The 13,932-nt window shown below is 42.2% G+C and overlaps 1 protein-coding gene across 1 annotated transcript; it reads left to right on the forward strand.

The window, feature by feature from the left end:
- The first annotated feature begins 1,143 nt into the window (after positions 1-1,143).
- Positions 1,144-5,809, forward strand: LOC134464297 (piggyBac transposable element-derived protein 4-like). Its single transcript, XM_063217766.1, has 2 exons — positions 1,144-1,409; positions 3,678-5,809. Exons 1-2 carry the CDS (start codon positions 1,144-1,146, stop codon positions 5,806-5,808), a joined length of 2,397 nt encoding a protein of 798 aa, XP_063073836.1. The 3' UTR covers position 5,809.
- Positions 5,810-13,932: the final 8,123 nt, after the last annotated feature.

Genomic DNA, 13,932 nt, shown 5'->3' on the forward strand with positions numbered 1-13,932 from the left:
TGTTCGAATTGGTGCTGCATGCTGTTGTAGTGTTTTCGTTTGCATTGTATTTTTTCCCTCTAGTTTGTCAGTTCGCTGTGGCACAGCATGTACGATTTGAAATACTTGTAGCTACAGGCTGTGTTTTTTTTTCTTCTCCTCCTCCTTTCTTTTCATTTGTTATCCGTCTTGATGCTCCTCCCCAGTCCTCATGGGGTACGTGAAAGCCAAGGCCACACTGAAAGGGGTCCTACTTGTATCTTATGCACATAGTGAAAGGTTTGCCGTGACATTGCGTGACATAACAGGTGTGGATCACCGAGTGGGAAACAAAACAAATGTTAATAATAATGATAATAATAATTTTAATAATAATAAATAAATAGGCTAAATAAACAAGTGTAGGCTAGTATAACACTAAGCATGAATTCCAGTGTGTAATAAAAACAAGTTTGTAACAACAAGTGTGAATTCCAGTGTAACAAAACAAGTGTGTAACACCAAGCGTGAATTCCAGTGTGTAGTAAAAAAGTGTGTAACAAGTGTGAATTACAGTGTAACGAAAGAAGTGTGTAACAAGTGTGAATTCCAGTATGTAACAGTGTGTGTGTGTGCACCTGCACCATCTCAGGGTCATTAGGTCCCTAGTGTCTCCCTGGTGCTTCTCCGCATCATATTCAATCTTGCCCACGTCTGGTTGTTCCTTTTTCCTGGTGTGTTGATGTAGACCCATTGTACCTACCTATATCCTTTCTTGTCTTTCACTATACTTGTGGAGCCACATTTTAAGTCTATTTTTTAAATAAAGATTGTGTATTTTTTATACTTTTCTAAAACCTGAGTCCATCCACCTTGTGGGGTATTTGGTTCCCTTGCCTACTAAGTTACATAGTCTACTACTTCTGTCTTTGCACTTACTTAAATCGCTGGCGTTACAATTTTGGCAGCAGTTGGCAGGGCGAACAACAACGACAAACATTTTTCTCTTTTGTGTTATTTGTCATCTTTTTGGGGGGTTGGTTATTTTGAGCAGCACCTTGTGTGTTGCTGTGTGTGTAGCCTATTGAGAATGAATGAATGAATGAATGTCTGAATGTCTTGTTTATTGTCATTGTACAGGTACAACTACATTTGTAAAGTGCAGAACAGCAGTTGGGCAGAAGAATGAGCACCTGCAACGGCACTGAGGAACCCGCTGCGGCAGTGGCGGCAATGCTACGACGACTACAAGAACGTGTGGCTCAGCTTGAAGCTGAGAATGAGAGACTCTTAAGTGTCCAGAGAGCTGCCACTGGGCTGGCTACAGGTTCCCAGCCAGTACAAAGGGAGCAGGCCCTGTGTTTGCCTCGGAAGAGGCGGCGCTCTATGTTTTCGGACTCCTCCACTGGCGGAGAGTGTCTGGACGAAGTGGACAGCTGCACACGGTTGAGGTAGGCCTTACACGTCTGATGTGGACAAAGCATTGGTTTTGTATGATCTAATCTAGAGCAATGTTTCCCAACCTTTTCTGTCATGAGTACCCCAAAGCATTATGAAAAGTTCAGAAAAAACATTGCGCATTGGATAGGCTACAGCTGCCCCCCCACTTTTTTAAAATTCCCTCCAAAAGATAACAAAAAAAGAACAATTTCCAGTGTGCTGTGTTTCCTGAACTTCTCATATTGCTCATGTTTTCCTGCCTTACTCCTGCACATGGATAACTGAAGGCTTGTGCACAATGACTTCCATGTACCCCCTAAGCAGAGGCGTAAAGTATATCCCCGCAACTCCCTGCGAGGCAGGGGGGCCCACATGGGCTCTTGACTTGAAGAAACGGGCCCCCCTTCATTCACATGATAGTAGGCCCTCTTTTTTCGTTCGGGGGCCCATTCTTGGTAGCTTGCAGGGGGCCTAAAGTACTTGCGTTACACCATGTACCCCTAAGCATGTTTTATAACAGGAGTACCCCCTCACTCAAGGTCATGTCACTTCCTCTATCCCAATTTTAAACAAAACCAGGAAATTCATATAAGACCCCTCCCATCCTCTCCACTGTGAATTTGAGTTACTACCCTCTGGGAGGCATTTTAGGGTGCCCAACGCCGTTAAAAGCATTTTCAATAACTCTTTTGTCCCTAAAGGAATAAGGGCGATTTGCATTACATTACATTAGCATTTAGCAGATGCCTTTCGCCAAAGCGACTTACAAGGAGAAATGTAACCAAGAGCAGGGTAAGGCACAGTGTACAGTTGCAACACTGATAGCATTGTCCCACACAGAGTAAAGGAGAGGACGATGCATTAAAAAGTAGCAGAAAGTAAACAAGACATCAAGGTGCATAGTGCAGTTGCAACACTGACAGCATTGTCCAACGCAAGGTAACAGAAGCAACATTAAATATTTACCTCTTAACTGTAAGGAGCAGGGTTCCCACGGGTCTTGGAATTTCTGGAATATCATGGAATTTCATAAAAGTTTTTCCAGTCATGGAATTTTACCATTTTGCATGCACCGCCTTGGAATATCATGGAATTTTCTTAACTGTCCTGTAAAAGTAGAAACTTGTTTGGTGTGTAACATTGTTTCTTACTGGTTATCCTAAAACGCTTCGCCAGAGACTGTTTGGTTTCACGCTGATATGTGCAACACTCTAGAATGCAGTGAGCCCACTGAAGTCTCGCGGTGGTTCGGCGTCGGCTGTAGGGATGAAGATAATTTTCAGTTTTCACACTTTTTGACAAATTTACGTCGTCTTTTTTTTTTTACCCAAGTGGTCATGGAAATTCAGCTTATTGGGTCTGGAAAGTCATGGAAAATCATGGAATTTTATATCTGAATTTGAGTGGGAACCCTGAAGGAGGCCCTGTACCAGGACCCGTGACCTTGAACTTCATTTCGCAATTGTTTATAATTCAGGTGGTGTTATAAAGACAGGAACATTATATATAATTTGAAAGCTTAGACCCTCAGGAATACAGTTAGTACTACTTTACAGAGATTTGAACATTTTGTATGAGTATTATCAATTTATTTTATTGTATATTATCGATTTATTACACACCACATTTCCAATTTGTGGAGCCAGATTTAGGTGTATTTATTAATAAAAAAGTGTTTTTTTATACGTTTGTTAAACCTGCGTCGCCCACCTTGTTGGGTATTTGATGTCTTTGCTTTTGCCTACAGCTAGTCATAGGGAAGTAAAGGGTGGTGTGGTCTACTACACCCAGGGTAGGGAATAGGTATGTTGGAGGGAGGGGGACATTGTCTAACCGCTCAAATAGACCAGGCGCGATGCGATTCAAGCGACAGAGTGCAGCAGCAAGCGATACGAGCGATTGAGGAGACTAGAGTATGTCCGTACAGGCAGAAGGCAAAGCATTCAAGCATTCCCATTGGCTGGTCACTGACCTCTATACAGTATTTGGCTGTCGCGGCTTGTCGCCGAACCGCGTCATAGAAAGTTGAAAAGATTTCAACTTCAAACTGTCGCGCTCGTCTCGCAAATCGCTCTAGTCTCCAGAATCGCCTTTGTCGAGCAACTCAATACAAAGTCAATTACTTCTGTCGCTCGCCTTGCTCAGATCGCCGCTAGTGTATTTCTGCGGTAATGCTACGCCCATACGACAACAGAACAAGGTGGATATGCAGTCAAGAAGTGTGCATGCATATTGCTTACTCTGTGTGCATGATTTTTGTTTCTCTCGTTTTTTTTCAGTAATGGTGATAATGCAGGCTGGGTGCCCTTCAAGGAAGAAGCAGAAGGAGATGTGAAGGAGGAGGAGGAGGAGGGCTGGACCACTGCTGGGTCAACAACCTCTACCAAGAAGGCTGCTGGGTCTTCAACCTCTCCGAAGAAAGCTTCTGGATTCCACGTCTCCGAGTCAGGAAAGCACAGTGATAGTGATGTTGATGATGATGTAGGTGATGCAGACTGGATGCCCTCCAAGGAGGAAGCAGAAAGAGATGATGATGATGATGATGAGGAGGAGGAGGAATGGACCCCTGCTCGGACTTCATTGACTCCAAGGAAAACTGCTGGGTCTTCTACCTCTCCCAAGAAGGCTGCTCGGTCCTCAAGCTCTCCCAAGAAAACTGCCTGGTCTTCTACCTCTCCCAAGAAAACTGCCTGGTCTTCTACCTCTCCCAAGAAAACTGCCTGGTCTTCAACCTCTCCCAAGAAAGCTGCTCGGTCTTCTACCTCTCCGAGGAAAGCAGGTTGGTCTTCACCCTCTCCGAGGAAAGGTACTAGACAACGACGGGGCAGCGCAGCATCCGCAAGCCAAGGCTCAACAGGTGGTGAAGAGGAGGGTCGGCCCTGGTTGGACGATAGCACAGAGGATCACCTGCCGCCTCAGCCCGAATTTCAGCCTCTACGGACGCCTGGCCCACAAATTACGCAAGGAGCGGAATACACAGCGCTGCAACTTTTCAGGCTGTTCTTTACTGACGCCATGCTGGACACTTTGGTACGAAACACTAACAAATTCGGAGCAAAGCATCACAAAAAGAAATGGACTGACATCACACTTCCAGACCTCTTTTCATACATGTCCATGCTCATATACATGGGATTATCACAGCTGCCCGCCATTACAGACTACTGGAAACAAGCCAAACCATACAACCTGTCCTTTCCCAGGTCCGTGATATCCGGCATCAAGTTCCAGCTCATCACCACGGCGATACACATGAGCAACCCCGACGACGATGCTGCAAACGACGCGCGAATAGGAACGGCCGAATATGATCGCCTGCAGAAGGTGAAGCCCATGTACACAGAGCTGCAGGAGGCTTGCAGGAACAACTTCCATCCCTACCAGCACCTCAGTGTGGATGAGAGGATGGTGGCCACCAAGGCCCGCATCGGATTTAAACAGCATCAGAAAGACAAACCGACCAAATGGGGCTACAAGCTGTTTGTCCTCGCCGACTCCAGATTTGGCTACACGTGGAATTTCTTCATTTACGAGGGGAAATCATCCGAAGCGTCTCAAGCGCTGGTGGCTGGAAAAGGCCTCAGTTATGACTCTGTGATGCAGCTGCTGCCCACGGAGGCTCTCGGCGCAGGATACAAACTGTATGTGGACAATTTTTACACAAGCCCAGAGCTCTTCAAGGACCTCCTGGAGAAAATGGTCTGGGCCTGCGGAACCATCAGGCCAAACAGGAAGGGCTTCCCCACAGACAGGCCCGGTGCGCTTGACAAGAAATCTCCACGAGGCACCATCAGGTGGATCAGGGAAGACCCCCTGTTGTTTGTGCAGTGGAAGGACTCGCGCGATGTGCACATGTGCTCCACCATGCACCAGGCCCATGCAGGGGAGACCATTCAAAGGAGCCTCAAGGGTGCTGATGGGAAGTATTCGCCACAGGATGTCCCAGTTCCGCCAGCAGTCAGAGACTACAACAAACACATGGGTGGGGTCGACTACTCAGATGCTCTCATTGGCTACTACAATGTCCTGCACAAGACCAGCAGATGGTACAGAACCCTGTTTTTCCACTTCATAGACATTGCAATCACCAATGCCTTTATTCTACACAAGGAGATTGCCTTGAGCAAAGGGGAAAAGCCAAAAACCCAGAAGGGCTTCCGGGAACGACTCTTGGTAGAGATGTCAGAAGCTGGATCCCCCTCCACTGCGATCCCGCCTCCCTCAGCCCCCTACCTCCTGCGCGGCATGCACCTGCCAGTGTATATCGGTGGCAATGCCACCAGTGGCCGGAGGAGGTGCACTGTGTGCCAGCTGAAGACCCCCATCGTGTGTGAGGCTTGCGACCGCCCATTCTGCTTCGTCTCGGCCCGAAACTGCTACAACGATTGGCATAAGCAGAAAATCCCCTGAACTTCCCCCAGGTTCTAGTTACGCAGTTCTATGGTATTTCGTCTGGGGTTTGGGCTCAATGTCATACGTACATCACTTCTAGTCCAGTGTTTCCCACAGTGCTTTGCTTCTGCGCGGCCGCCTTAGCAAAGATGGGTGACTACCATGCCAACGGTCATCCGGGGGAGGAAATCCCTCTTGAGAAACCATATTTCAGAAGATCAGACCATATTTGAACAGAAATGCAAGACATTTCAAAGGGTGTACAACCTTTTTTCCTCTGACTGTAAATAGTGACTGTATATATTCTGGGGTTGTAACGACATTGTATCGAAGCGAGAAATCGGTATACGCAGCGTCACGATACTACATCGCGAAGCAGTGAGGGAGACTCCTTTCAAAATTTCGCTACCCTTCAGTCCAGAACACAACTGTATGATATGCTTCGTTTTTATTCATTATTTTATTTTGTTATGTTGGCAAAATGTGAAAAGAGCAAATGTATTAATTCAAAGGAACAGTCCACCTCATTTCAAGAAATTGCTCATAAATATGTAGTTAAGTCCCCAGTAAAGTATAAGAATGCACAAGATCTTTCATCTCTGTGTTTGCATTGCCTAGTTTGATAGTATAGCCCAATTCTGAATAGCAATGCAAGTCTATGGGAGCAAACAAACTTCAATAAACATCATAAAATGTACTTATACTTATACTTAACTACTTCAAAGGGACAGTCCACCCTTTTTGATTTTCACATATTTGCAGTATTTCCAAGCATTATTCATGAATGTGTATATCATTTTCGTCTACAGGTATGTGTTTGCATTACCTAATTTATTAACAGTACAGACAAATTAAGAGTAGCAATGCAAGTCTATGGGGAGCAAACAAAACATCATAAAATGTAATTATAAACTACTTTAAAATTAATGCAAAGTTAGTGCAAAAAGGCTATTTAATCCCATCCTTTTATCACTTGTGGCTTGATGCTAATGTTCCCAATTTACTTCCATTGATTATGCTAAGCTATGCTAATAATTCTGATCCAATAAATCTGAGTACTGAAAACGATGAAAATGATATGCTCTTTTCTGAATAATGCTTGGAAATACGGCAAACATGTGAAAATCTAAAAAAAGGGTGGACTTTTCCTTTGAAATGAATGTGAAATGAGTGCAAAATAGCTATTTAATCCCGTCATGTGATCATGTGTGGCTTGATGCTAATGCTCCCAAATACTGAAACCACTGAGAAGAAAATGATATGCACATTCGTGAATAATGCTTGGAAATTAGATTAGATTAGATTAGATTATACTTTATTATCATGCAAGCATGAAAATTGCCTTTGGTCTCACAGGGTAAAAAAACAGGATATAAACACAGATAGACACAAATAGACAGAAAACACACATACAAATTCTGCATCCTGCATATGCAAACAAGCTGCATTCAGTGTGCTCTAGTGCAGTGTTTCTCAACTGGTGGGTCGCGACCGTCATGGGTGGGTCACGGAGCCTTGGTGTAAAAAAAAATGTAATTCTAAAAAAAAAAAAATCCAAATTTACAACTTTTATTTTGATAGGATAGTGAACTCCGTGTCATCTGTCGTCAAAGATACAATTTGAATTTTTATGCGAGATAGATAGCGTGCAACCAGTCATTCGAGTCTTGGTTACATTTTGAGAATTGCATTGAATTGACTTGAACGCTAAAAAAATTGGGTCGCGACCGAATGAGAGTGGAAAATGGTGGGTCCCATGACTGTTCCAGTTGAGAACCACTGCTCTAGTGTCTATGTTCCATTGTATATATTCCATATTTGTTTTGTTATTTCTATATATTTTGTTATCTTGAAAGTTTTTTTTACTGAACATGTTCCTTGTTCTTTTCACTTTATAGAACATTCAATTTATTACAAAATTAATACTATAGATTTAGATTAGATTAGAATAGCCTGCACTGTATCTACAAGATACACATTAGGTTCTTAGGTAGTATGTTATGTTCTATTTTTTTGTATCATGAGAAGGTATATTGGGTTTTAATTTTTGTACCGGTATATCATTGATTTGCATTATTGTTAGTTTAGATTAGAGTAGATTAGCCTGCATTGCAACAACAGGACAAATATGGTGTGGACATGAGATAGTATGTTGGATTCTACAGTTTTTTTGTTTTGTTCTATTTTTATATATATTAGGAGAAAGTATTCTAGGATCATATTTTATATATACATATATATCATGTGAAAGTATGTTAGTTTCTTAACAAATGAAGGAAGAAAGGACATAAGGACCACAAGGGAAGAAAGAAACAAACATACATATATACTAAACAAGTAAACATATGAACATGTTATGGCCGCTAGGTTGCATTCAGCCATACAAACCGACACCTATGTTGGTACACACACCAACTTCCATCTTGTCCCTGACCAGGGGTTGTCAGATTGGGAGGTTTCCCACCCAATGGAGCTGCTTAGGATGGTCTCATGTGGGTAAAAAGAGCACTTGGTGGGTTTTCCTGTGGATTCATGGCCACAGCAATGGGTAGAATTAAGTTCAAATTGTGCAGGATTTAGTCCCTCCAGGCGGGTTTTGTGCATTTTTTTGGGCTGGAAATCACTCGTCTGGCAACCCTGGTCCTGACACACAGTCACCCAAAAATAATGCAATGATGGATTAGATTACTAGTATTTACCATAGATCAGTGGTTCTTAACTGGAATTGTCTTGAGACCCACAATTTTCCATGGTCATTTACGCTGTAACCCCAACTTCATGTCGCACCGTCGGAATCCTCAAAGAATGTAATTATGCTTTTGACAATATGCAACATGCTGGCATGCAACATGTCTTAGTCCAGTAGGCTATCTGGTCTTAAGTTCTGCTCGCAGTTTGGAGCTGGGGGAATTTCTTACTTGAATTGGGTTAGTGGGTCCCTCTCTACTAGGCATGAAAAATCACAGAGGTGCTCGCTCACCATAGTGCCATGTTTTTTTTTACAATATGGTCGCCACGCCAAATATGGCAGCCATCGCCTATGAGGAGAATCTATATTATCATATTTGTTTAATGTTAATACACATCATATCAATTCTGACTCTGATTCTGATCATTTGAGTTGGGATTCCTTTCTGAAAATTCCATGAAGCTAATGGATGACCTTTGAACTTGAATGGTCATGGCCAAGGTCAATTTTGCTAATATGAAGCCTCTCTCATCAATTTCTTGTATTTTTCAATATTTTTCACTTTCAGCCATCAAATGTGACATGTGGACTTATTTGCTGCGAGTCCTTATAGGTGTAATGTCAAGGTCAATGTCATGGTCAAGGTCTTTTCTGTATTCTGAACACCCATTGTATTCTCAACACGTTTTTCCTTATTAAACAGCTATGAGCCAAGTAAAAAGTCCTTTTTTCCTCTCAAGGCTTTTCCAACAGATTCTGGCACTTCAATACATAAAGATCAAAATGTTGTGCCGTCTTGTATTTTGTACTGATGTCACTGATGCCCCATTCAGGAACACCACTCCTCAGCAGCACACACAGCTGTTCCCATAAGTTAATAGTTTTATACACAGAATATATTTTGCTGTTATATAATTTTTACGGTTTTATGGTAATTGCTGTAGCCTATGTTTTTTTTGTTCACTTTATTGTTGGACATTGGTTCACATTTAGCATCAGTGCATATACTGTACATTGTATACACGTTTTGTAATTTCTCAATAAATTGTTAAAAATTACATAATTGGATATTGTGTGTAGTATTTTGAGGTAAGAGGTTAATGTAACTCACATACACACAACTGATTCCCTATAACAGCAGTGTGTTATGGTTCCCGGTGTTAAATTTGGACAGTAAAGGACCGCTCAAAGGACTGTAACGATATTATATCGAACCGAGGAATCATGATACAGAGTCCAGAGTCCTGTATCGCAGTGCAAGAAGGCATTATTGTGATATGCCCATCAAAGTTCTTTTACCCTTCAGTCCCAAAAATAACCACAAAATAATATGTGATTGTGCTTTCAAGCTTCAAATAATCATTATGAATATGTAACTTTTTAAAAATATATTTGTAGTCTCTTGTTATCTAGGTACCTATAAACTATTAGTTTTTTAATTTTTAAATTCATTTTGCATTTTATAAAGATTAATTAAATAAATCTTGGGGTGTATCAAACCAATACAGGTTGGTGGTCAAAACTTCTGATACAAACCAAATCGTGAGTTGAGAATATCTATACAGCTCTATACAGATGCACCGCCCGTGGCGCCGTTTGGGGCTGCCTTCTTACACATATGAGGCAAAAATGCAATTTTGTTGGGTGCAGTGAGCACTGTGTGCACTTCTGAATCGTTGCTGGCTGTATTGTGTTGCAGTAGTACAATAGGGTGTGCATTCCAATATGCGGACTCCTGTCCTCCCTTGCTCACCTGCCTGCTTGTGACCTCGTGATGACGTCACTGACGACAGAAAATGAATTCAATATCTTGCAAAAGCACAATTCCAATGTCATTTTCTCATTTGCAATCGGGATGGTGAATGGAGAATAGTCCCCCAAAAATTGTTGAGGCTAGGCTGACAGTGGGGAAACTTAATTGTTTTCTCCAAGGAGACAGGACGTCAGCAAAACGTGAGGCCACAAGCACAAGTGGAGGAAGACAGTCCGCATATTTGAATACACCCAGGGAGTTATTTACCAGGAAATTGAGAAAAGGAAAACGGGCTCCTTCTTATGTGCATTCTTATATGCAGACTTCCGTCCTCCACTTATGCTTGTGGCCTTGCATGTTGCTGATGCCCCGCCTCCGTGGAGAAAACAATAAAGTTTCCCCACAATCAGCCTAGTCACAACAATTTTTGGGGGACTGTTCTTCATGAGGAAATTATATTATATTAGAATTGTGCTTTTGCAAGAATTAAATTTCTGTCATTGGTGTCATCATGAGGTCACAAGCAGGCTAGTGAGCAAGGAAGGACGGAAGTCTGCATATTGGAATGCACACCTAATGCAAAGTCATTTGGGGCAGTCATGAGTAAGCGGTTAGGAAGTTAGACTTGTAGCCCAAAGGTTGCCGGTTCGAGTCCCGACCTGCCAGGTTGGTGGGGGGAGTAATTTACCAATGCTCTCCCCATCCTCTTTCATGACTAAGTACCTTGAGCTCGGCAACGTCTCGCTGCACTACTCTCTTGGTGCGCCATTGGGGGCTGCAATCTTGCACGGGTGAGGCATAAATGCAATTTCTTAGTGAAAGTGAAAGTGAAAGCCCATTGGGAAACTCCAACTCCCATTGTCATTGTGACACAGCACTCCACAGCACACAAGTGAACACTGCACACTGCACACAACGAAATTGCATTTATGCCTCACCCGTGCAAGGGGGCAGCCCTCAGTGGCATCCCATGGGGAGCAGTGCGGTGGGGCGGTACCATGCTCAGGGTACCTCAGTCATGGAGGAGGATGGGGGAGAGCACTGGTTGATTACTCCCCCCACCAACCTGGCGGGTCGGGAGTCGAACCGGCAACCTCTGGGATGCAAGTCTGACACCCTAACCGCTCATCCATGACTGCCCACAGCAAGCAAGATTGTCTACAGCAAGTGCTTGTATTCTGTGAAGAGCTGGGTCACAATGGGAGTTGGAGTTTCCCAGGTGAGCTTTTACAAATAACAAATGTGATCGGTGGACACCTGCCACTGGTTTTCACCCACCGGGGAGTTAAAGTTTCACTTTTCAAGCAATAAACTAGAAAACAAACAAGCAGATTTGTAGTGTAGGCCCCATGTCAGGGTGGCGCAGCGACAGCCAGTGCCACTATTCTATTTGCATAATTATCATCGACATTCAAATTTCGTACTGAGATGTTGGTCTGACCCAGAAGATAACGAATAACGTTTCCCAAAAGGCCTGATTTCCATTTTCCTAGTCCCAATACAATGTCTCTGCTTAAACTAAGCCACTGCCTTGAACATGTCTCTACCCAGGGCCGTTGGAGCTGCTCAATTGCTGCTGCTTGATTGCTTCCCGACAAAGTGGGTGGAGTTCCCGATTTCTCCGGAGGTCATAGGCAATATTTGTATTACTCCTGGCCTGACAAGAAGCAATGCAGAAGGTGTTAAATCAATTTAATTTATGGATTGAACACGTTAATCGATTAAAAAACATATAACAGAAATTAATCACCAATTCAACTGACAAAAGACCCAGGTTAAATGGGGAAATGTGAAGAGGGTGTGAATAATCGGAATATTTCAATCACCTACCCAAAGCGCACTCTCCAAGTCTTATTCTACAAGAACCTTTTGAACTACAAGCATGGCCTTGGTCACAAATGAAGGCATGGAAAGAAAAGGAGACAAAGTATTGTTGGGCAAGTTTGAAGTTTTATTGTAAAATTGGTGTCATGAACAGCACAAGCAATTATACTGGTGCAAATTGGATGCTGTAATTACAAAAAAAATTAGGAGTTACAGTTATCTATGCCAGGTCACTCATGGTGGGAACATAACATACGAAAATGAGTACTCCAGGCTCTTCAATTAGAAGATGATTTACCTCTTAATTTAACCTGGTTTACTCCTGAACCAGCTTCTTAGCATAGGCCCCTGTAGATACAATGTAGGCTGCAATGTAGTCAAATCTGATCGGCTATTAAGTAACAAAAATGCAAATGAATGATATAACGGTGATATGAAAAAATAGAACCTAACATACTTTCTCATGTCCACACCTAATTTATGTAGCCTACTGTAGATACAATGAAGGCTAATCTAATCTAATCTAATGTAATGTAAAGTAATAATAATGCTGTGTGTGTGTGTGTGTGTGTGTGTGTGTAATCTGATATTAAGAAACTAAAATGCAAATGAATGATATACAGTTATATATTTAAAAAAATGAACCTAACATAGTATAAAAATAATTTAGTAATAAACGGAATGTTCTAAAAAAAAAAAAAACAGAGGTAAGAAGGTGATCAGAATTTCTTAGATGTAATTTCCAGCATTTTAACACATTTTAACGTCCCGCATACGTTTATTCATAGATTTGCATTTTAACGAAACAATACAATTCTGTATTTCAAGGGACGGTTGGCAACCCAAAGCAAGTAAGAGCCAGATACAGTTCCCAAAAGAGCCACATATGGCTCCCGAGCCATACTGTAGGTTCCTTACCCCTGCGATAGAGTATCTTGACTCTGCGTATAACACTTTCTCAGTTCGATACAATATCGTTACAACCCTAGACTATATACAGTCATTATTTACAGTCAGAAGAGAAACTTTGTACACCCTTTGAAATTTCTTTTATTTCTGTTACAATATGGTCTGATCTTTCAGGAAATCAGAAAAAGGAACAGAAGGTGTCTGCTTTACCTAATTTCACAAGAGAATGGGAAAAAAAGGAGGCGCACACAAGGCTTGTGTGAAAAAGTGTATTGAAGCCGAAATTAAACAACAGAAGTCTGAGGTTAGAAAACTGGAGACAATGAGAATGGACTATCCCCGAAACGTCTATTTCTCCAGTTAACCTCAGAATTCTGTGTTTCGGCTTCAATACACTTTTTTCACACAAGCCTTATGTGCGCCTCCTTTTTGCCGTTATCTTGAGTGATTACTACTTTTTGGGAGTGCACGCACCAAGCAATACACGGGTGTTAAGTGCAGGCGCAGACGCCGACCTTTGTTGATCTTTTGTCATTAACTAATTTCACCCAAACATGTACATGCCATCATATTTGTATTTACCGTTAGTAAGCATGCAAACATTCACAGGACGGCAAGGCAGAAGTGCTAAGTATACCCTTGCACCTTTTTGTGATTTGGGGACCCCCTCGAAAACCAGATGTCCTATCTCAAGGGGTTATCCCCCTAAACAAATAAATTGAAATTGATTTCTTGGAAGATGAGACCATGTTTTATGACCACTTTTTACAGAAATGTAAGAACTGTCATTAGGGATGCACGATGTATCGGCCAGATGTATCGGTATCGGCCGATATTTCACATTTATCAACATATCGGACATCAGTCCTATGCCGATGTTTTTTTTATATGTTACGGTTCTAAAAGATTGGACTTGATGGTGACTTTCATTGTTTTGTCTTTTAGTTTGTCTCTATTTTTTATCCAA

This window comes from Engraulis encrasicolus, chromosome 15 (genome assembly GCF_034702125.1).
Source record: "Engraulis encrasicolus isolate BLACKSEA-1 chromosome 15, IST_EnEncr_1.0, whole genome shotgun sequence".
Taxonomy (NCBI): domain Eukaryota; kingdom Metazoa; phylum Chordata; class Actinopteri; order Clupeiformes; family Engraulidae; genus Engraulis; species Engraulis encrasicolus.

Excerpts from the sequence above, each read along its gene's own strand:
- LOC134464297 (XM_063217766.1), top strand. The coding sequence starts at position 1,144 with ATGAGCACCTGCAACGGCACTGAGGAACCCGCTGCGGCAGTGGCGGCA. Across the intron at positions 1,410-3,677 it reads GACAGCTGCACACGGTTGAG|TAATGGTGATAATGCAGGCT; the intron begins GTAGGCCTTACA and ends GTTTTTTTTCAG.